The 23,266-nt window shown below is 46.4% G+C and overlaps 1 protein-coding gene across 2 annotated transcripts in view; it reads right to left on the reverse strand.

The window, feature by feature from the left end:
- RPS6KA4 (ribosomal protein S6 kinase A4) overlaps positions 1-23,266 on the reverse strand; it is a 38,143-nt gene that overhangs the window by 12,634 nt on the left and 2,243 nt on the right. For both annotated transcript variants that reach the window (XM_083715653.1, XM_083715654.1), the window contains exons 2-10: positions 19,784-19,855; positions 17,886-18,104; positions 16,344-16,459; positions 10,690-10,797; positions 8,715-8,795; positions 4,654-4,757; positions 3,502-3,652; positions 2,724-2,885; positions 137-262 (exon numbers count right to left, since the gene is read on the reverse strand). In XM_083715653.1, coding sequence (XP_083571779.1) covers positions 137-262; positions 2,724-2,885; positions 3,502-3,652; positions 4,654-4,757; positions 8,715-8,795; positions 10,690-10,797; positions 16,344-16,459; positions 17,886-18,104; positions 19,784-19,855 — 1,139 coding nt within the window. The remainder of the gene's footprint in view (positions 1-136; positions 263-2,723; positions 2,886-3,501; positions 3,653-4,653; positions 4,758-8,714; positions 8,796-10,689; positions 10,798-16,343; positions 16,460-17,885; positions 18,105-19,783; positions 19,856-23,266) is intronic.

Genomic DNA, 23,266 nt, shown 5'->3' on the forward strand with positions numbered 1-23,266 from the left:
TAAAGATCTGGCTTGCTAGGCCAAAAAAGCTTCTTCAGCCTTGCCCTAAACTCGAATGCTTTCACCACCACGGCCTCAGCAGTTTTCCACAACCTTCTGTGGCTCCCTGCATCTCCCTCCCAAGGGCAGACGTTACCTTCATCATTGCACTGCGGGCCACAGCAGCACTTCCTGGGCGCTCCCCGTCCAATGCCGCTCCGAGCACGTCAGCTGTCACAGCGTTGCGGTTGAAGAGGATGGAAGGAGCAATGAAGGAGTATCCCTTTAAAAACAAATCCATGCAGAGGTTGGGAGTCAGCAGGGTCCTCTAGAGTGCTTTACCCTACCTAGTACATGCATCTTTATGCACATTCCTTGGCCTGGGGAACTGCATTATGGAATTCAGAGATGTGCAAACATTAAAGGATGGCTGTGTTACGGTCCGCGTATTGTTTTGGAAAAGAGCACATTTGATTACTTTGCCTTTCAATGCAAACTGCATCACGTATCTCCCCAATCCCTAGTCTGGAAGGGCTTTCAGCCTGCGGTTCCGTGTCAGGCCACCTGCTCTGCATGCAGGAGGTCCAAAGTTCAAGTCTCTTTGCATGTCATTGTAAGTCAGAGTACAGCACAGCATCTCGTTTGATCCCAGGACTAAGGTTAAGGTCTCTCTCTTAAACCATGACCTGCAGCCATAGGACATGCCATGGCTACAGACTGTGGTTAAGGAGAAGATAACCATGATCCTGGGTTCAGAGGACATGCTAAATTACAGTATTTTTCTGTCTATAAGGTGCTCCCATGTATAAGACGCCCCCCCCCTAATTTTTCACATTATTCTTTAGGGGGAAAACCTAGTCTTATACACGGAAAAATATGGTACAGTAATGTTTGGCTTAGCACTGACCTAAAAAGCTGATAGAGGAGTAAAACAGCTGCCATCTCCTCCTTGGGTTTGTGCTAAACCACGGTTTGGCTTAATGTGACATGTGTATGTAGCAGATTTATAGTTAGCTATGAGCTACATAGACCAATGGTTTGACTCAGCAGATGGCAGTTTCCTATGTTCCTGCAGAATATTTGCACATTTGGTTCTAGGTGACTGCAAATTAGAGAAGGAAAATGAGGAAGCTCAAGACTGCAGCTGAAAAAGCAAGCAGCCGGGAGAAACCTGGAGGGTTGTTTAAAAAAAAAAAACCAACAAAGGGGGGGGGGGACAGAAAAGCACTTTCATTCTAACGATGTGCTCCACATAATGAGGAAGTGTGTGCAAGATACTTCCTGAAAATTATCAGATTAGGAAAAAGAGCTGCATTTGAGCTGGGGAACGAGTCTCATCTGCAGCATGCCTCTAACGACATAAACGTTTTAAAAAATGATTTTAATGTAGGGCTTTGGTAACACTGGAATCAGTTGTTAGCTGGGCAATTGATCAATTATACCTGCATATATCTGGGTAAGGGGGGAGGAATTCTAAAAGCAAATGAGCATGCTTTCGTTGCCAGATTTTGCAGGCCTTGCCTTAGAACAGACACCCCCCTTTCTCACACAGGAAGAAGTGATGCTTTTGCCATCAAAAAACTTTTTTTAAAAAAGGTTCATAATTTATTTGTCTTTGTAAAGTGGCGGGGGCAGGAACCACAAGCCTGGAAGGCCTGTCCGAAACCCCAGAAAGGTTCCTACTTAATATAATCCTTTAATTCAAAAATACGATGTCTTGTATGTATCTTCCTGAGAGAATGGTCAGAGCTCAATGACAGAGCTTCTGCTTTTGTAAGAAGTAGGTCGCAGGTTCAGTCCTCAGCATTTCCAAGTCGGGCTGAGAATGCCCCCATCTGAAATCCTGGAGAGCTGCTGCCAGCCAGAGTAGACAGTACTGAGCTAGATGGACCAATGGTCCCCTATGTTCCTAGTACAAAGTTTGCCCTGGCCTGCAAACTTGGAACGGAGTTGCTATCCTGAACAGCACCTGAATGGCCAGTGAGGCTGAGCTATAGCAATCATCTGAAGCTATAGCAATCATCCTAGGGCTGCACACCAGGTTCATGTCTCCCCTGAGGGAGAGAGGAGGCGGGGGAGGATAGGGTGCCATCACCTTTTGAAGTAGATGCTCCAGCCAATGCAAGGGATGATCTGAGCTGTAATCTAACATCTGGAGGGGCCACAGGTTCCCCTGCCCTGCTTTAAAGCCAGGGAGGTTAGGCAGAAAGAATCCAATATACAGTGGTACATCGGGTTACATATGCTTCAGGTTACAGACTCCGCTAACCCAGAAAAATTATCTAGGGTTAAGGACTTTGCTTCAGGATGAGAACAGAAATCATGCTCCGGCGGCACGGCGGCAGCGGGAGGCCCCATTAGCTAAGTGGTGCTTCAGGTTAAGAACAGTTTCAAGTATGGACCTCCAGAATGAATTAAGTACTTAACCCGAGGTACCACTGTATTAGTGCATATAATATGACACATTCCTATCTTTACTTTTCAGGGACTTCTCTCTGATAACTCTCTCCAGAGTATATCTTCCCTCAGTCCTCTTCCCCCCTCCCACTCCCCCCCAAAGCATGTTAAATGCTCTACAATTTCCCTCGCAGGGAACCCGCTCCACCTCCAGTCTGCAATTGTGTCATCTTCTCTCACCTCCACCTTTTCAATAGCCTTTTGGAAACTGGCGCCAGGAATTTATACCCAGCATGGTGACAACTGCAAGCCACACTACAGGTTGAGATCCCCCTTCTGGCACTCACCTGGAAGAAACGTTCGAGGCTGGGAGGAGTCCCAGCGGGGGAGTAGATGGGCTCCAAGCTGGTGAATTCTTCGGCAAAGTTTCGCACGTCTAGCTCACTGCGGATGAGGGGTTTGAAGGGGGGCTTCACTGTGCGCGCCGCTAGCTCTGTCCAGTCCAGACCCTGGGGGAAGAGAATGCCAGGTGAAGGAGATGGCGAACATTGTGGACATAGGCTGCTGTGACTTTCCCCCATGAAATCCTGGGAGTTTCAGTTGTTGTTGTTTTTAAGCAGGGCTCTGGGCTCTTGTGGGACGCGGGTGGCGCTGTGGGTTAAACCACAGAGTATCGGACTTGCCGATCAGAAGGTTGGCGGTTTGAATCCCCGTGATGGGCTGAGCTCCCGTTGCTCGGTCCCTGCTCCTGCCAACCTAGCAGTTTGAAAGCGTGTCAAAGTGCAAGTAGATAAATAGGTACCGCTCCGGCGGAAAGGTAAACGGCATTTCCGTGCGCTGCTCTGGTTTGCCAGAAGCGGCTTAGTCATGGTGGCCACCTGACCTGGAAGATGTATGCCGGCTCCCTCGGCCAATAAAGCAAGATGAACGCCGCAACCCCAGAGTCGGCCACGACTGGACCTAATGGTCAGGGGTCCCTTTACCTTTATATGTTATATATTTAAGCAATGCTTATGCCCCTCCAAATATTGTAAGTGACTCGGATGTGGGGGACAGAAGGAGCTGGGGAATGGTGATAAGGCTGGCTCAGATGGTGCACTTTGCAACTCGGGTGCAGGACCTCACCTTGAAAAAGGGGTGCTCTTTGATCTCCTGCGCTCCAGTGGGCCCTGAGCCCAGGCGCTTCTTGGGCTCCTTGCACAACAGCTTTTGGAGCAGGTCGCGAGCCACGGGGCCAATGAGCGAGGGGAACGGAGGGTTGCATTTCAGGATCCGCCTAGAAACCGAGCACAGATTCATCACTGGGGAAAGTCTTACCCTAAATCCATCAAGCCACACACACAAACACACACACTTTGTCTTACTTCACCTTTCTCTTACAAATAAATTCATGGAGCATAAGGCTACCCATGCCTATCAGCCATGATGGCCAGTGGCTCCCTTCAGGTTCAGAGCCGGGATGACAGTGAAAGCGAGAGGTAATCACAGGACAAACAATGAGATCGGGCAATTGCCTTCCTGTCCTGATTGTGGGCTTCCCAGCCACATCTGGTTGGTCACTGGGGAAGCAGGAGGCTGGGCTAGATGGAATTTGGATCAGAATACCACCATCATCAGTTAAATTTCTATACTGTCCTTTGTCCGAGGATCACAGGGCAGTTCACAATATAAAAACGCAATACATACTATAGTAACACTCAAAAAGAGCCGTCCCCACAACACGATCAAGCAGGACTGTTATTAAGTTTTTTATGTCTTGTTCTCTTTAGCTAGGGATAGCCAATGAGGTGCCGCCCAGATGCTACTGAACTCCAACTCTCACCAACCCCAGCTAACATAGCCATTGGTCAGGGATGATGTGAGTTGTAGTTGATGGAGGGTGCCATATTGGTGACCTCTGTTCTAGCCCCTGACCCACCAATCAGCTCCTGCCACTCTTGGTAAGCCCCATCCTATCACAGTCCAGGCCCTGCTATTCATGTCAACCCCCTCCTTTTGCCCTATCAACTTTGGCGTCTCCCACTATATCTTTTCCTGCTACCCATCAGCTTCTGCCTGTGTCTGCTCTCTCACAATATCCATCAACTCACACTTCTGACGCTAATCCATTACCCATCAGCCCAAGCAAACTCCCCTCTGTTACCCAGCAGCCCTGGCAGCTCACACCAATCATTTGCATGTTACCCAGCAGCCCTTGTTTTTTCAGTATAGTTAGTCCATCCTGCCCACCAAGACCCTGTTTTCCTTAACCAGTCCCAAATCCCACGCCCGCCTCACCTGGACACCTCGGCCTGTGAGTTCTTTTCCCCCTCCAGCGTGAAGGGTGAGGCACCTGTTAGCAGCTCAAACATCAGGATGCCCAAACTCCACCAGTCCACCGACTACAAGAAAGGAGCAAAAAGCATTTGGGGTAACAACAGGGGGTGGCAGCAGCAGCAGCAACACATATCCTTTCCCCCCTTCCCTTCCTATTGAACACGTCAAGGTTTCATTGTCCTTTTACCTCTAAGGTCACGTCTACACCATGCATCTGTGTGGATTCCCCTGTGCTATCCCTGGAAACTGTATTGTGAACAGTGCTGGGAGTTGTAGCTCTGTGACATGACACAGTTCCCAGGATTCTTTGGAGGAAGACATGACTGTGAAAGCGGTACAAGTTTGCTTCAAAGGTACGGGGGGATGTACCCTAAGAAACAATCCCAATACCCAGCCCCTAGATTTGTCAATTAAGCCACATGGGTCAAGCCGGTAAAACAATGCTCTATATCAGGAATGGGGGAAATCTGTTGGAGGTGTTGGACCCTTCCTCCCATCAACCCCTGTCAGCACAGTGAAGACTGATGGAAGTTGTAGTCCAATGACATCTGCTAGGCCGCAGGTTCTCCATCCGTGCTCTGCATTAAAGTGCCATAAGTACAATATAAGTTTGCATTGTAAATCCATAGAGATAAATGGGCATTTGGAGAGGGCACTACTGTCCATACAGGTGATTTTTTTGCTTTTCCTATGAGGTGGATACCCTAGCGGATTACAGCAGCTGATTGCACTGCCCACAGCTAACAAGTTCAAATACTTTATGCCCTTTAATTCTTTGTTTAATTCCTTCTTGCCTCTAAAATTATCTTTCTGAACAGTTTGCCCAGGGCGCTTGAGTAAGGTGGGCACAGCAGCTTGGGAGAGATGAGTGGCTGTCCATTGGTAGGATTCTTAACCCCCATTCTTGACTTTATTTCTGTACTGCCTTTTATCAAGGCATGCTTGTCTCGAATTGGGGCCTCTGGAATGGAGGAGGCGTTTCCAGCAGCTGAGAGCGCCTATGCTGGATAAGGACTTTGGCTGCAAAGCCAGCAGCTGCAAGTTTTAAAATCCCTTGCATGGTACTTTTGCTCTGTAAACCTGCTGGAGTCCAGTCCTCAGACACAGGAATCAAGTGCTGTCCAACAAGCCTCTATCTTCCCCTACCCACACCCCTAGTGCGTTGTTGTTTTTTAAACTTACAATATAAAATCAGCACAATAAATAAAAATAATAAAATAGTTAAATATGGACAAAGCATATAAATCACTTACATGACCTGCTTATTTGTCAACTGTTATTTTATCAAATCTTTAATGGCAAACAATTTCCCCCCACATTCAAATAAACACAAACAAATGTGTGTGTGTCTGTGTGCGTGTACAGATCTGCAGATGCTCCAAATCCCAAGCAGTTAAAAAATAAATTAGATTAAAATTAAAATTAAGACAACCTTTTGGGCCTTGAACTCCCACCTGTTGGCTCCCCAGCCCACCTCTCTTCCTCACTGGGCTATTCCAGCGGATTAGCAAAGACCTGCAGAAGTCATTCTTGAGGCTCAAGTTTCAAGGAGCCTTTTTCAACAAAAAGACAAATGCACCCAAGCTTACAAGTAGACCCATAATAAGGGACTCTATAGGGCAATGGCTTTGCCTGCGGGACTAAGGGCACTTACAAACTGCATCCTGAACAAAGGTCCTAGAAGCTACAACCCCAAGCTGGCTCTACATCAGGGGTGGGAATTCTCCAGCCTGGGGGTGAATCTTGGCCTGCTAGGAGATTCAGTTTGGCTTGCAAGGCCACTTTCTCGAAACCATGACCCCCTCTCAATCAGCTGACACCCACGGTTGGTGTCAACTGATGGGTGGGGTTCATCCTGCTGGTCGCTTCTTCATGAGTGTATTCCCACGGCGAGTGCATTGGCAAAGCAGATCCCTGCAGAGAATAGGATTAAACTGGAGCTGCTTCGTCAGTTTGTTTCCTGTGGGGAACGTGAAGGCAAAGCAGACCCCCTCCCCCCACATGGGTCAACTTTGACAGGTGGGTGAGACCACCAGTCACCTAGCGCCAGATGTGTGGCAGGTGGGTGGCTCTGTTCACCTGCTGAAGTTGGCCCACAGGGGTAAATATCTGGCCCGCTAGGTCAGAACAGCTCCCCACTCCTGCTTCAACAGAAAGAAGAGAGAGTGAGTTTAAGCTGTCCAGGGGATCTGAACTCTCAACACCTGGCTCTTGAAGACAACAACTGTTGGGAAATGTGCATCAGAAAGTCATTCTTAAAGTTTCCATTCTGGATGGCCTCGGGTGCAAAAAAAGAAAAACAGAAATGAAAGTCACCTGTTGGGACTTGAACTTTTCAGAAATGGCCTAAAGCAGCTGCTGAACAGTAGGTCTTGCATGGTCTAGGGCAGAGGTGGGGAACCTTTCCCCCCCACAATGTTGTGGGTCTTCAGTTCCCATCAGCCCCCCTCCCCTCATTTCAGGGGCTCCAGGAAAAATGAGATTTTCCAAGTTAAGAGATGAAGTTAACAAAGAGGGGATTTGGACGTGTAACTGTTTGGTTCTACAGTCAGCTTACTTTGCCAAGAAGGCTCAGAGCCAACTTTTAAAGGGATATGAGTGTCTCCCTAGAATACCATTCGAGAATCTAGAGTCTGCAGTTTCCAAACAAAAACGAAAATGCAGCCAAGCACAAACAGAACTTCTTGTTCTTACTTTTGGGGTAAGCTACTCTTGGGAACTGGCTGAAGGCTTTGCTTAGAAGGGTGTTCAGCGGGCTTCCTTGACCAGAAAGAAACATTAAATAGGGATTCAAATTCAAGGGGGTTGTGGGGTTGGGACCTAGCCCCTGAACTATAATTTTCATCAAGAAGGCTCATTGTAGGTGTTCCAATTCTATGTGGCCTCTGCAGTACAAAAGACTGAACGAAATGAAGAACAAGGAGGATTTGAAGTCACAACTGCTTGCTTTGTAAGCCACTGGTGCCTCGCTTGGAGCTAGCAGATACAAGCAAGAAAGCAACCACGGTTTGCAAGAATTGGAGAGGAAATGAACCATGCCAGTTTCCACGCCTTGCTGGGAGGAACTACTAGGATTGCTAAATTGGGAGCAGGGGTGGGTGGGAGGAAGGGACGGGTTAAAGCTAATTCCTTAAAGGCATGACCAAACTGTACACTTTGGTGGTATTTGGGTCCGCCCCCCTTACAGACCAATATGGCTGTCTTTTTTTGTTTATGTTGAGACTCTCCACTTTCCAAATTCCAAACAGCATACAAATAATTAAAATTTCTGCCATGAAGCCCCGTCATTACCAGAACCCTGTCTTTCTTAAACTAACCCCACTCCTTTTGCAACTTGCCCATCTTTCGCTTGCTTGCTTGCTTGTGTGCATATACTGCTTAATTACTATATGGTACAACTTCCACAGCAATCTCTGTCTGACATGCTGTTTACAAATGAAGCTCTGGTCAGTTGGTTCTATGTACTTAGCTTGTTAAATTTCCCTTGGAAAAATAAGGGCCATGCTCCTCCTAATGCAGGTGTGGGGAAACCCCTGGCCCTCCAGATGTTGCTGAGCTACAACTCCCATCACTCTGGGCCATTAGCCATGCTTGCTGGAACTGGTGGGAATTGTAGTACAGTAACATTCGGAGGACCAGAGGTTGCCCACACATATTTTCATGCAAAGTCTTTTGTATTCATTTCCGGATTTCCTTGCAAATATTGATCTGTTCCCTGACCTGCCAGAGTCTGCAAGGCTTTGCCCAGAACCCAACTAGGTTCTATCCTGGCTCCATCCTAATCTGCTAAATTTGCCTTGCCCAACCCATAATTCAGTGGGCTCCACACTGGCTCTGCCCTTGACCTCTTGGATCCCACCCTATCTCTGTTCCTAATCTGCCTGTGGATGAGTGAGGTGGATGTAACCATATTTTTGAGATATGAAATTAGCCGCTTTCCTTTTCTTTGCCTGCTGGATTTGCACTGTCAGAATGATTGCCCCAGTTTCCAACCCCTCCCCCATCTACGCCACACAACTCACCTTGCCATGTCCACTTTTGCTTCGGACAATCTCTGGGGCCATGTATTCAATGGTGCCACAAAAGGAGAAGGTCCGTTCTTTCTGTAGTGGTGGAGAGTGGACGACAAGAGAGAGAGAGAAAGGTACAGAGAGTCAGAGGGAAGGGGAACACTGAACATATCCAACTCCAAATCAGAATGGGGGCCTACCCTTCTTGAGTCTCCCAATTTTTAAAGCTAGGTGCTGCTGCTGTGCTTTTAGCACCACTTTTATGAGCTGGTGACAAGGCTGATCTCTCCGCCGTGAAAGCTTCACCTGCCAATGTTGGAAATAGCACGCAGCTGTTAAAGCCGTAAGAGCAGGGCTGTTTTCTGATTTCCTGGTCAGTTGGCAATGTGATCCATCTCAGAGGACTGAGTTTATATGAACATGAGATTATGCATCAACTCTCAAGGATCACTTTATGAGCCCATCTTTTCACCTACATACACCCCCCCAATATACACTGTTGAAGGCTCTTCATTCCTAGGCTGTATGCTGTCTTTAGCTGTGCACACACCATACATTTAAAGGATATTTAAAGCACATGGCTTCCTCCAAAGAATCATGGGAACTGTAGTTTTCAAGGGAGATTGTAGTTCTGTGCAGGACAAATTACAGTCCCCAGGATTATTTGGGGGAAAGGCAGGTGCTTTAAACATATGGTTTGTACGCAGCCTTCATTTACTCTGCAATAGCACTGACCCAAAAGCCAAGAGGCAGATGCTTCTTTTTTCCCGATAAAGATTCAAAAACACAACTGTCCTCTGCAATGGTATCAACAGTTCCAAATATAGCTTGGCAGCTGCAGTGTGTAAAATGGGCAGGCTGTGCACACCATGGTGCCTTAGGCTCCATGCACGTGTGCCGACCTACATGTGAGCCAGAGACAAAAGGAATCCATCTCCTTTCCCATCAACCCACCCTCTGCACACACACACACACGAACACAAAACACACTCAGAGGTTTGATTTCTGAGATGCTGGGGAGGGAGCTGGACGCTGAGGAATGACAACGTGAGCAGATCATTGCTCACACAATTCTAACAACACACCAGGAATAGGGGCAAGAAAGCAAGGCTGTCCGCAGTAAGTCCAGGAGGTGTACACACCATACGCTGAAAACACATGATCCTCCCCCCGAATTCTGGGAACTGTAGTTTCATAAAGTGCTAGGAATTGCAGCTCTCTGTGTGGGTAAACTACAGTTCCCATGAGTCTTTGGGGAAAGCCATGCTTTCTTGCTTTCTTTCTTTAATAAATAGACCGTATCTACTGCTTTGATTGCAAGAAAACCTCCAATGTGCTTTAAATGTATGGTGAATATGCAGCTGTATGGTTCTAACTTCACACTGTAGGTTCAGAGAAATGTGAATGTATGTATGTGTGTGTTTGGGTATGAGTGGATGTTCACGCTGGTTAAATAATTTGTGCATATTCTGCTATGTAAATTTACCTTTTTTAAAAATGTTTTTGTTTAGTCCCCACCTTTTGCCTTGACTTGGGAACCTTCCCCCCAATATATTCCTAAGCTTCCTACCACATCAATGCAAAAAAATAATTCCAGCTTGAGGATGACATGTGTTGATTGCCGCTTGTTCTCCAGTGACAGCTGGCTTTAACCCTCTAAACCAGGCATGGCCAAATTTGGTCCTCCAGATGTTTTGGGACTACAATTCCCATAATCCCTGACCACTGGTCCTGTTAGCTAGGGATGATGGGAGTTGTAGTCCCAAAACATCTGGAGGGCCAAGTTTGGCCATGCCTGCTCTAAAGCATCATGGCTGTGCTAGCTGGCTGTGCTAGCCCAAAATATCTGGTTAGTGAAGGCTGCTCTTAACTGTCAGCCCACAATTCCATGGCTCCCTAGATCTTGACGTATCTCATAGGCCTTAACACTGATAAATCTCTTGGGATGAGGAAAGGAGGATGCAGAGCCAGGGGGAACAAGACTCACATCCTCAGTCACAAATTCCTTGCTCAGCCCGAAGTCCGTAAGCACCACATGTCCTTCGCTGTCCAGTAAGATGTTCTCCAGCTTCACATCGCGGTAGATGATGCCGAGCTATGGACAAGAAAGGGTCAGTGTTGAAAAGCTTATTGTGCAGATTCAGAGATCTGGGCTAGGCTGGCTTCCTGCTTTACAACTTTCCATCTCAACGATCATTGCTAGATATAACGCAATGCTGAACACCAGAAATTGCTCAGCCCTAATGAAGAAGCACGCAAGCAGGATCTGAGTGCAAGAGCACTCTTTCCCCACTTGTGATTCATTCCCAGCAACTAATATTCAGATGCACACTGCCTCCAACTGTGGAAGTGCATGCAACATAGCAAAACTGAGCTCAGAAGTGTTTCACTAAGCAGCAGTCATGAAGCTCCTTACATACACACAATATTTGTTGCAAAGGTTTGGCATGATCTGCTTCTTAGCTCTTGAAGGAAATGCCACCCTCCATGAGGGGTGGAAGGGATAAAACAAAAAAAATTCCTTCCAGTAGCACCTTAAAGACCAACTAAGTCAGTTCTTGGTATGAGCTTTCGTGTGCATGCACACTTCTTCAGATACACTGAAACAGAAGTTTCCAGACCCTTCTATATAGTGAGAAGGTGGGGAGGGGTATTACTCAGAAGGGTGGTGGGAATGGGTGGTTGGCAGATAGCTGTGGGTGGAAGGGATGTTAGGGGAGGGGTAATGCCTCTGGTGGGGGGACACACATCATGCTCTTTCTGGGGCAGTTTGTCCACCTTTGGTCCCCGCCCTGCACTCAGCTCTCACCTGTAGCTCCTAGAAGCTGCCAGCATGCAACAACGGCCACACCCTGGAACAGCTTCGACTGGCTGGCTAAACCAGGTGAGGGTAGCCAATGGGTCTTAAACCTTGAGTGAGTTAGGGACTTCCCTTGCATGTGAAGACAGGCTCTGGAGGATTGAGCAAATGAAAGCAGTACAGTGGTACCCCTAGTTGCGGACACGTTCCGTTCCGGGGTGCTGTTCGCACCTCGAAAAGTCCGCAACTAGAGCGGTGCTTCTGCGCAAGAACGGAGAGCAATACAGTAGTACCTCGGGTTCAGGGGCGCCGACTTATAAAAAATATTGGGGGGGCCCAAGACCTCCAAACCGCTGCTGCTGGGGGAACGAAAGGGGCGAGCCCCGGGCTGCCCCGACCTTAAGTGAACCTGTGAGGGCCCGCCCTTTGCGGCAGCCGATTGGCTGCCGCCGTGGGCGGTGAATATCAATGAGCTAGGGGGAATCCCCGCTTCTCGTGGGGCTGACGCCAGCCCCGCCAGCCCCGCGAGATTGTTGATGGGTCGAGAGCCCGCAACCCCACCCCCTCTCTAGATCGGGAGCGGCTTTGTTTTAACTCATTACTGAATGTATTTTAAAAGGTAACTATTGTCAAACAAGGAAAATAAAAAATACCAACATAATTTTGTGATTTTACAAAGCATAATATAACTAATAATTTTCTTAAATTATTGGGGGGGCAGAGCCCCCCCAAACGAATTTTTGAGGGGGCTGGGGCCCCCTCAAGCCCCATGGAGTCGGCGCCTATGCTCGGGTTACAGATGCTTCAGGTTACATACGCTTTAGGTTACAGACTCCACTAACCCAGAAATAGTACCTTGGGTTAAGAACTTTGCTTCAGGGTGAGAACAGAAATTGCGTGGTGGCAGCGCAGCAGCAGCAGTGGGAGGCCCCATTAGCTAAAGTGGTGCTTCAGGTTAAGAGCGGACCTCCAGAACGAATTAAGTTCTTAACCCGAGGTACCGCTGTAGAGCGCTTCTGCACCTGAGCGTAGCACGCAGAACGCTTCTGTGCACGCGGTGAAACCTGGGTTTGCCACATTCACAAGCCGAAAAGACGCAACATGAACCTAATGCAACACGAGGTATGACTGTAGTTGGGTCCAACAGTTAAGAAGGCGGTTTTTGCACATGCTGTAGAGGGAAGTGAGGGGCAGGTGAGGTTCATCAATCTGGGAAGGTAGCCCATCTAGGAGAAGGAAAACTCTGATTCTAAACCTCCGCTGCCTTTCAGATATCTTTGGGAGAAGAAAAGGCTAAGGAGTAAAACCTACAGGAATCTGGTGCAAACTAATGACTTCCTAAAAATCACTGCAACCCCCCCTCCCCGCCCACATGACCTGGGTTGCTGTGCATAAGAGAAACCTGGTGGACAAGCAGCGGCAAGGACAGGCCCATCTGCTTCATCCAACCAAGTCTCTGTTACACATGCCAGGTCAAGTCCTCCATCCATGATCAAGTCATGGATGGCAGTGGTCTTATGAATCATTGACCTGGCATTGCACAGCAGCACCTTCAGGTCATGTGGATATCCCTTGCTGATTCTAGTATCCATCCGGTCAGGACCAGACCCGGAGGCAGGGATAGTCCTCAGACAACGACTAAACGACTAATACCATAATAATGGTATTATCATTGTTGTTATACTGTACTGTATCACATCATTATTTTAAAGAACATCATCAAAGTACATAGCTCTCTGCAGAATAGCTCATGCAGAGCTGACCTTATGATGGACGCAGATCTACTCTAATCCACTCACTTTAATACAACACATCCTCAAATATATAATAAAGCCTATTCAATCAAATTTTTAAAAAAGAAAAGACTACGAACAGTTGAAATATATTGCCGAAATATTAGTATTTCTAACAGCCTCATATGCATTTACTAATGTATTGGGTTGCAGCCAACTCAGTTAGTCATGGCCATTATTTTCAGTGGGTCTACTCTGAGCAGGAATGGCACTAGCGACAACCCATTTGATCCGGTGAAACTTCTTGTCGCAACAGTTTACAGGCCAAATACTCTCAAGCTTCATGAGATCAAGCCCCTGAGTGCAGTGTCAGGTCCACTGTGTGGAATGTTTGATGGATCTTTGCAGAGTAATACAAACAAAATAAATGCAAATCCCTGTCCCAAGTAATTTACAATCTAAGGTGAGGAGCCTCTTTCTCTGTTAAGAGTTGCATGCCCTTGGGACATACCGTATTTTTCGCTCTATAAGACGCACCAGACCACAAGACGCACCTAGTTTTTGGAGGAGGAAAACAAGAAAAAAAAACATTCTAAATCTCAGAAGCCAGAACAGCAAGAGGGATCGCTGCGCAGTGAAAGCAGCAATCCCTCTTGCTGTTCTGGCTTCTGGGATAGCTGCGCAGCCTGCACTCGCTCCATAAGAGGCACACACATTTCCCCTTACTTTTTAGGAAGGAAAAAGTGAGACTTATAGAGCAAAAAATATGGTAATTTGTCAGGGGCCCACATACAGCTAATGGGCAGGGCCAGAGTGAAAAGAGGGTGGGCAATGCTCCTTCTCTCTCTCTCTCCTTCCTGCCCCACCTTTTTCTTTCTCTCTATGCCAACTCCTTTCCTTCGTTTCATAGAATCATGGAACTGCAGAGTTGGAAGGGACCTCTAAGGGTCATCTAGTCCAACCCTTTGCAAGGCAAATCTCAGCTAGAACATACATGGCAGGTGGCCATCCAAACTCTTGAGGGCTAAATTAAGTTAGGCCCAGGGCTGCAAATCCCCCCTCCCAATCTGTAGTTTTGATTAGCAGGTAGGTGGAGAGAGGCAAAGCTATCGATCTAAGAGAGAAAAGGAAAGAAGTGGGGAGGAGAAATAGCTGTGGCCTTGAATTTCAGCTGGGGGAGAAGAGTAAGAAGTGAAGATGCTCTCTGAAATGAAAAACTGCCTTATATGGTCAGGTTATTTGTCCATTCAATTCACTGTGATTTACTCTGACTGGTAACAGATCTTCAGGGTCTCAGGTGGGAAGCCTTTAAGACCCTGGTGGCTGGTGCCCATTGGGAAGGCAGGGAGCCCAGCAGGAGGAGGAGCCCGAGCCAATGGCAGGCAGAGCCAACTCATTCCAGTTTTTTGCCTCTCCTCCTCCTCCTTGCTGAGCTCTACTAGGGGCAACAGGAGGAGGAGGAAGGAAGCAATGCTACCCACGGGGCTGGATATAAGTAAGAAAGCAGGCAGATGAGGACTGGCTGAGGGGCAGACTGAGTTGGTGGCTCCACTGCCTAGATGGACCAGCCTCTGTCGCTTTCATATCCACACTAGACAATATTATTATTATTATTATTATTATTATTATTATTATTATTATTATTATTATTTTGTACCCCACCCATCTGGCTGAATTTCCCCAGCCACTCTGGGCAGCTTACAGCACATAAAAAATTGTAAAACGTTAGACATTAAAGATTTCCCGATACAGGGCTGCCTTCAGATGTTTCCTAAAAGTCGTGTAGTTGTTTATGTCCTTGACATCTGATGGGAGGGCGTTCCACAGGGCAGGTGCCACTACCAAGAAGGCCCTCCACCTGGTTCCTTGTAGCATCACTTCTTGCAGTGAGGGAACCACCAGAAGGCCCTCAGAGCTGGACCTCAGTGTCTGGGCTGAATGATATGAGTGGAGATGCTCCTTCAGGTCTACTGGGCCGAGGCCGTTTAGGGCTTTAAAGGTTGGCACCAACACTTTGAATTGTGCTTGGACAACGTACTGGGAGCCTATGTCTCCAAACAATGACTAAACCTTACTCCTCAGTAATGACATGGTCTGGTCCTAGCGTAACTCTACCTACCTACCTACCTACCTACCTACCTACCTACCTACCTGTGATCACTGTGATCGGGTGTCCTATATATAATTATATAATTTAGTACTCAGCTAAGATATACTCACAAATAGCTGTAAACCATTTGCCTATCTTTTGAATCGACATTCGTGTTTATTAAAGCATCTACTTTATCAAACTTACTTTACCGGAATGCAAACAAAATATCTTACAGATCTCAGGAAGTTATGAATCATCACAGCATCTTATAAGCATTATTTGCAAAAAAAAACCAACCCCTACAATTAAGAGTACAGATAATCAAATAGTTGCAAAGTTCAAGCAAACTGTGCTGTAGTATTCAATAACTAATGAACCATATAATCGTTAATCTGCTAGCCTTCTTAAACAACTTCTTCCTTGCTTTCTTGTTGGTGAACTTATCATTTTGTCAAAAGACATTTTTGCCTAGCAGGTTTTCTGCTGGGAGCTTAAGGTGACTAGGCTGCTCTTGCCCTGTGGCAGGTGATCCTTTGCCAATAACCCACAATCTGTGGGATGGATCCGGTTCTGTGATCAGAGCCCACCCATCCTGCAGCATCTGGTGCACAGCCCTGTCCCAGCCCATCTCACACTGGCCAACCAGATGCCTCAATGGGAAAGTCACAGACAGAAACTGCGGGCAACAGCACACTCCCTATTTGTGGCAGGTATACAGATGCACACTGCCTCTGGTAACTGAGCACCAATCACAATGGCTTCTTTGTCTGCATAAGATTACTGCTTCCAGCCTGGTGGAGTCCCTTCAGTGACTGCAGTTTGCATGAGGCACAGCTGTTGCCACTAGGAGTATCCCTCCTGAAATGGAGGGAATCTGGATGAGAATGGGAGTGGGGCAAAGCCCTTCATCCCCAATCCAGATGTGTTATTTACTTTTTGAAGAGCATCCATGCATTTATACTAACAGCACAACTCTGCCTGGTTTGGTCACACCTCCCTCCCTTCCCACTTCTCACCTTATGCAAGTGTTCAAGCGCCAAAATGATCTCCCCACTGTAAAACCGAACCTCGTCTTCGGAGAAGTGGTCCCGTTGGTACAAGTGGGTGAACAGCTCCCCACCGCTCACGTAGTCTAGAAGGGAAGGGGGGGGCAAAAAGGTTAATTAATTCCCAGGGTCCAACCTGAAAACAATCCTCTAGCCCCCCACCTTCAAAATATTATGCCCTCCTCCTGATTCATGGCTTTCAACAGATTCTCAAAGGGGTTCATGACCAAAAATGGTTAGGAATTCCTGTTCAAGATGACTTAGGACCAGGATACTTCAAGGACAGCCTTTTCCCAAATGAAACTGCAGTGTTATTTATTTATTCCTCGTAGGCCTTTCTAGGGGTCTCTTACATCATCTGAGATGAGGTATGTTATCATCTGCCTTTGGAACTCACTTGCCAGAGAGATATCTCTCTCACGCAACATCCTCTTTGTTATCTTTTTTTGTACCAGAGGGAAGCCTTCATTTTAAATTCACCCAGGCTTTGGGGGGTGTTCAGTTTCTGGACTAAAGACTTTCCCTGACTTTTTTTCAAAGTTCTCCCATTGCCATCTCCTTCTGTTTTAGCATATTCCTTATTACTGATGTTATTTTGTCTTTATGAATAAAGAGCACCCCTCCCATAAATTGATATGATTGTTGTCTTTTAAACAAATTGTCAAATTAATTAGAGAAGTTGTATACGAAAAGTGATATACAGAGGCTTAAATATTTATTTCCCGCCCCCAACCTTTCAGAGATTTTAATTTTACTTCCCCACCCTCCAACTTCTAGTCCTTCTGTGTTTTATGCTGATTGTTATTATTTCATTGCTGGGATTTTAATTGTATTCTTATTTGGGGTTTGTTTTGTTCCTATTGCTATGCTTAATTTTGATGAGTCCCAGTTTGGGAGAAAAGAGGGATACTGTATAAATAAAGTGGAATTTGCTGCCAAGGAGTGTGGTGGAGTCTCCTTCTTTGGAGGTCTTTAAGCAGACCATATGTCAGGAGTGCTCTGATGGTGTTTCCTGCTTGGCAGGGGGTTGGACTCGATGGCCCTTGTGGTCTCTTCCAACTCTATGATTCTATGATTCTATGAAATACATTAAATCAGTGGTTCCCAATTGGTGGTCCATGGACCTCAAGGGATCCACACAACCCACCCACGGGGTCTGTGGCACCATTCACATAACAAAAACTACCATAGAAATATCAAAAGTTTCAAAACTAGGGGGTCCACGGCTTGGCTTTTGAAAAACAGCGGGTCTGCAGTACTTAGCTAATTGGGAACCACTGCATTTAGCAGCAGCAGTAGCAGTAGTAGTAGTAGTAGTAGTAATAATAATAAGTATAAACCACTGTGTGGTCATTCCACCCCACTGAAAACCAGCATACAAAACCACAAAATAAATACATAAGTAAGACCATAACAAATATTATTTGAAACAGAATCATTGCCTCCCCTCATCTCTCCTCCCAGTTCCATGTCCGTCCGTCCCCCCGGTTTGCACCCCCACGATGCTCATACCTAGGATAAGGTGAAGCTTGGAGTCTGTTTGGAAAGCGTAGTGGAGCGTCACAAGGAAGGGCGACTGGCGCACATGTTCCAGAACCATCCGTTCAGTGCGCGTGTGCTCTGTTGTTTTGGCCTTGGTCACAATGGCCGCTTTGCGCAGCACCTTCATAGCATACAGCTTGCCAGCATCGTGACCGCTGAGCTTGCGAACCAGGAACACCTTTCCGTAGGCTGGAGTTGAAATGGCAGATGGGTTAGGATGGGCATCCTCAGAGTCCCACCCCCCTACTCTACCCCTATGCTTGCTATCTTGTGGGCATTAGGGGAAAGGCCTTTTAATCCAATCAGGCCTTTTAAAACACACACACACATACACAGCCTTTGTTGTAATAGGCTGCAGTCTAAATCTCTGGTCTCCCCTGCTGGCTGGGGTGGGGTGAGAGATGGGGTGGAGGTCTTTCTCCACCCAGCCTGAAACAGTTCTATCAGCCTCCATCTGCTGCATGACACCAGTTTCACTCCTCAGGTGCAGATCGCACTAGGAGTAGCGTATAAAAACCCCTGATGGCATTAGGTCCCAATCCATTTATCTTGGAGGTCTGAGGTTCCCCACTCCTACCTAGTGGCTGCCTCTATTTCCCATATTCTTAGTTCTATTGCTTCTTTTAATTGCAGCGTGTGGAAAGCATTTGATTTGTGTCATTTGATGAATGTCTTTAAAGTATTTACCCTGTGCCTTTCTATAAAAAGTATTCAAGGCAGCTAACAAAAACAGCACAATATTATTTAAATAAATAAATAAATAAATAAATAAAATTATAATTATAAGACAGGGACATCAAATAAGGCAGGAGCAAAGCAGTGTCCGTAGAAGGCTTCAAACTTCTTTTTCCTCAAATGCCTGACACAATTGAATTGTTTAAATTTGCCACTGAATGGAGAGAAAGGTGAGTACCAGATGAACATATCTAGGGGGGCGGATTCCATAAGCCTGGGTGCCACCACTGAGAAGGCCCTGTCTCCGATGATGGGGACACCCAGCGCAGACCCTGCTTAAGAACCAAACAGCTCTGCCAGATCAGATCCAAGACCCATCTACTCCAGCATCCTCTGTCCCATAGTGGCCCATCAGATGTTCCAAAGGAGTCCAAATGCAAGCTGAAGCAACAAATAGCTTTTTTCTGTTGTTATGTTCCCGGCATTGGGTATTCAGAGGTACAGTGCTCTTGCACACGAGAGCTCTGTTTAGGTATCATGATGAATAGCCATTGTTAGACCTCAGCAAGGAAGCAAGTCCATATGGCGAAAGCATGCTTAACTCAATGATATTGTTTTAGAAAAGGGGTGGGGAATTCTCAGGCTCAGAGGCTGAGTATGGCCTTCCAGAACTATCCCCCAGGTCACACCTCTCACTGACCTCCCCCCAATTCCCCCCAGGTGTTTTTGCATGGCTGGAATGTGTTCTTGAACCCCAAAAATGCCTTCTGCTAGTCAGGATGAAGGGTAAAGAGGGCAGATGAGTGCAGAAACTAGCCTAATGTACAAATGTAATATTTACTTCTGTTGACCCACCCACCCCACATATGGCCCTCAGAAGGTTGCCCAGAAAGGAATATGGCCCTTCAGTTTAAAAAAAGGTTTCCCGTCCCTGCCTTGAAGAATATCAGCAAGTAACTCCAAATAATTTCATTTTTCCACATTCAGTTTCTGACCACAAAATTTGGCCTAAATGTATGCCATCTTTCGTTTCAAGCTCTCTGTCAATCATCAAAATATATTTTTGCAACACTGCTTTGTTTTCGACTTCTGCTTTACAACTTTGGTTTTCTTATCGATTGTTATGCATTTGTGTGCAGTATTACCTCTCCCCCAATAAAACAGATTCTATTATTCAGCTGCTTTCGACTCACCTCCAGTGCCCAGGACCTTGAGTAGTTCAAAATTCTCCATGCCAACTTTCTCTTCATGGCCTGTCAAGTTTGCTGTTGAGGGGAAATCCAAAAACATACACTTTTCAGATGGGAATAACAAGGTAGAGCTGGGTTTGTGTGGAAGGAGAGGCTGAACGTCAGGGAGACCTCCAAGACCCCTTTCCTTACTTTCCAGCTTTCCATTAAAAATGAAGATAAAGAGCAACAGTGCAAACTTAACCTTGTCTACTCAGAAGTAAGTCCTATTCAATTCCGTGGGGCGCACTCCCAAGTAAATGGGTTAGGATTACAGCCTAAAACCCCAGTCCAACTAACACTGGTCATGATTTGATTCCCATTGAAACTAATGGAACAAGTTCATTGCCAACCTCCTTGCTTTCAGTGGGATCCACATCATAAACCTATACAGTAGATGTTTACTCGAAGGAAAGCCCTGCTGAGTTCAATGGGACTTACTCCCAGGTAAGTGCAGAAAGATTGCAAGCTTAGGACTGGATCCAGTGTTGCATTGGTCCTAATCAAAGACCCAGTGAAATTAACTAACATGACTGAGGTCCATTCATTTCAATGGATGGACTTATGCGACACCATCCCTAGTCGTCACAAACTTTACTTGGATTGGGGTCCACATATTTTACTTAATGGAGATAGAAGGGCCAGGCATGGAGGTGGGCTGTGTGAGCCATAATCTTCTCATTTACTCATAAAGAAGTTAAATTTGATTCTGCCTTCTGGCATTCTGGGGCCTATTGCTATTACAAGTATTAATAATTAATATAATATTATTAGATACTATATCTTAACCAGCCTTCAGCATATGGTCCTAGGGCAGGTTACAGCAATGTACCATTACAATACTGAAACAAGCTAAAACAATTTACGTTCAGAAGATTTACAAAGTGTTACAAGAGACTGGTGCTTATTATTTTTAGAACAGTATTGAAGTGATTTAAGAGGAATGAAATAACTTTTAAATTAAACATGCTGGCCCGTTTTTTAATGAAGGTGGTCACTATTTATGTATTTGTGTATTTATGTATTTATTTAACAACTTTCTAGAAAAGAAAATTAGAAAAACTGACAGAAAGCATTTACCCTGGGTATATATTATAGTGTGTTGAAAAAAATACCTTGGGCTGTATCCAATGTTAGCCCTGCTCGGAGCAGACACATTGAAATGAATGGACCCGGCTAACTCCAGCCTACTATTTTCAATAGGTCTACTCTTGAGTGGAATTTAGCTGGATACGGCCCTTCGGATCTTGTGAATGATGCGTTTTGCTACACCCGTTTTCCCGAGTGTCTACACTTAGGCCCAACCACCAGGACCCACCACAAAATCTCTGGCTATGGGGCACGGGGGCGGGCATTGTGCCAATGGTGCTGAGCCACTTCTGGCCCTCCTTCTCCTCATGGCACACTCCCTTTGCTCTCGCACGGCACCCGTCCCCACCCTCTTCCCTGGGGTTCTCGGGTGCACAGGGGAGGAGGCCCCATTTCCGGCCTATGAGTCACAACTTGGCCAACTCTGAGAGGGGGAAAAACGGGCCCGCACTTGCCCAAAAACACGTAGCCCAAGAAGGCCTGCCACAAAAACGCAGCCACTACAAAACACCCTCTGTGGGGCTGCCGCCCGGTGGCTTATAGCTTACAGTGGTACCTCGGGTTACATACGCTTCAGGTTACAGACTCCGCTAACCCAGAAATAGTGCTTCAGGTTAAGAACTTTGCTTCAGGATGAGAACAGAAATCGTGCTCCGGCGGCGCGGCAGCAGCAGGAGGCCCCATTAGCTAAAGTGAAGCTTCAGGTTAAGAACAGTTTCAGGTTAAGTTCGGACCTCCGGAATGAATTAAGTACTTAACCCGAGGTACCACTATACAGTGTTTTCTAATTTATTGCTAATTGCACATTTATGGCCACATCTTCACTTTAAAACAGGGTGCTGAGGGGAATAGTTCCCAGGAATATTTGGGGGAAAGCCATTACAGTTGCCGTGGAATCCTGGTGCTTTAAATACATGTGGCTGTGACCTATACATGGGTATCAATATTTTCTTAGTCTTATATGTCATGCTTTAAAAAGCAGTGTGTGTGTGTGTGTGTGTGTGTGTGTGTGTTTGCCTTTAATTGTTACCCTCCTTATTTTCATCCCCTCGCAAATAGCTAGTTTTGTTTTATTTATTGGCTAAAAGCATCTCACTAAATAAGAGACCCAAGTCTCTTGAGTGCATTTAAAATACAGTTGTTTCCCCATAGGTCTCCTTAAGAACTTGCTTTTAATGCCAGCAGCCTCAGCTCTGTTACCCTGGTGGGAGGAACGGTGGGCTATAAGCTGAAATAGCAACAACAACAACAACATATGCCACAACAGTAACATTCACTTTGAGCATGTGCAGAGTACAGCTGCCATCAAGGAGTTTCTAGCAAATACAGTTTGCAAGCAGACAGGTCCCCTGTTTTCCTGTTATATAAAGCTTCCTCCCTCCCTCTTTTTTTTTTTACGAGAAAATATTCAGAGGAAGATCAGGTGCTGTACAAATCGCCTTGTTGGATCAGACCAAAGTCCATCTAATCTGGCATTCTGTCTGCAAGAGAGGCTTCTGGGAAACTCAGCAGCAAGGCATGAAAGTATACCGCCTTCCTCACAAGCAAGGCCTGCTCTCTGTTCTCAGCATCTAGTTCTCAAAGGTATAGTACTTCTCAACATGGAAGTTCCACATTTGAGTCAACACCTTTGCCCAACCAGGTGCCCACCAAATATTTCGGACTACAGCTGTGCTAGCTGGGACTGATGGGAGTTGTAGTCCAAAGAGTCTGGAGAGCATCAAATTGGCAAAAGCTGCTATAGACAACTCCACTTTAAAACCCACCTGGCTTGCCCTAAACTGGGGTGCATGGAGGAGGAGGGAGGGCAGCAGTTAGCTTACGCTGCCTGGTGCAGTTACCTGTATATGACTGAGATATTCAAGTGCATTTGAAGGAGAAACGAGAGGGGATGGAGTGCATTTCAGGTCATGCATAAGGAAGTGACATGGCCCGACAGACAGTCAGATTGAGCAACTCCTAACCTTCGCTCAAATTAAGACATTTGCCCCAGCCTGGCATGCAAGGTACAGTTAGGATGCTGCTGCCAGACTCTCACATTCTGCTTCTCATATGCCAAAAGGATTGAGAAACATGTGCCTCTTGTGTGCGGTGTGTGTAAATCAGGCGTGGGGAACCCTTGGCCCATCCAATGTCCATAGAATCATAGAATTGTACTACAACTCCCATCCGCCCTAGCAAGCATTGCCAATGGCAAGGAATGGTGGGAGTTGAAATTCAGCCACATCTGGGGTAAACAGCCAAGGTTCCCCACGATTGATCTAAATGGTTTTTAGTCTGTCAGGGTCTCTGTCTCTCATCTGAACAGAAAAAAAGTTTTACACACAAACACACACACACACACAAAAAATTACCCCA

This window comes from Podarcis gaigeae, assembly GCF_964106915.1.
Source record: "Podarcis gaigeae genome assembly, chromosome: 16".
Lineage (NCBI taxonomy): Eukaryota > Metazoa > Chordata > Lepidosauria > Squamata > Lacertidae > Podarcis > Podarcis gaigeae.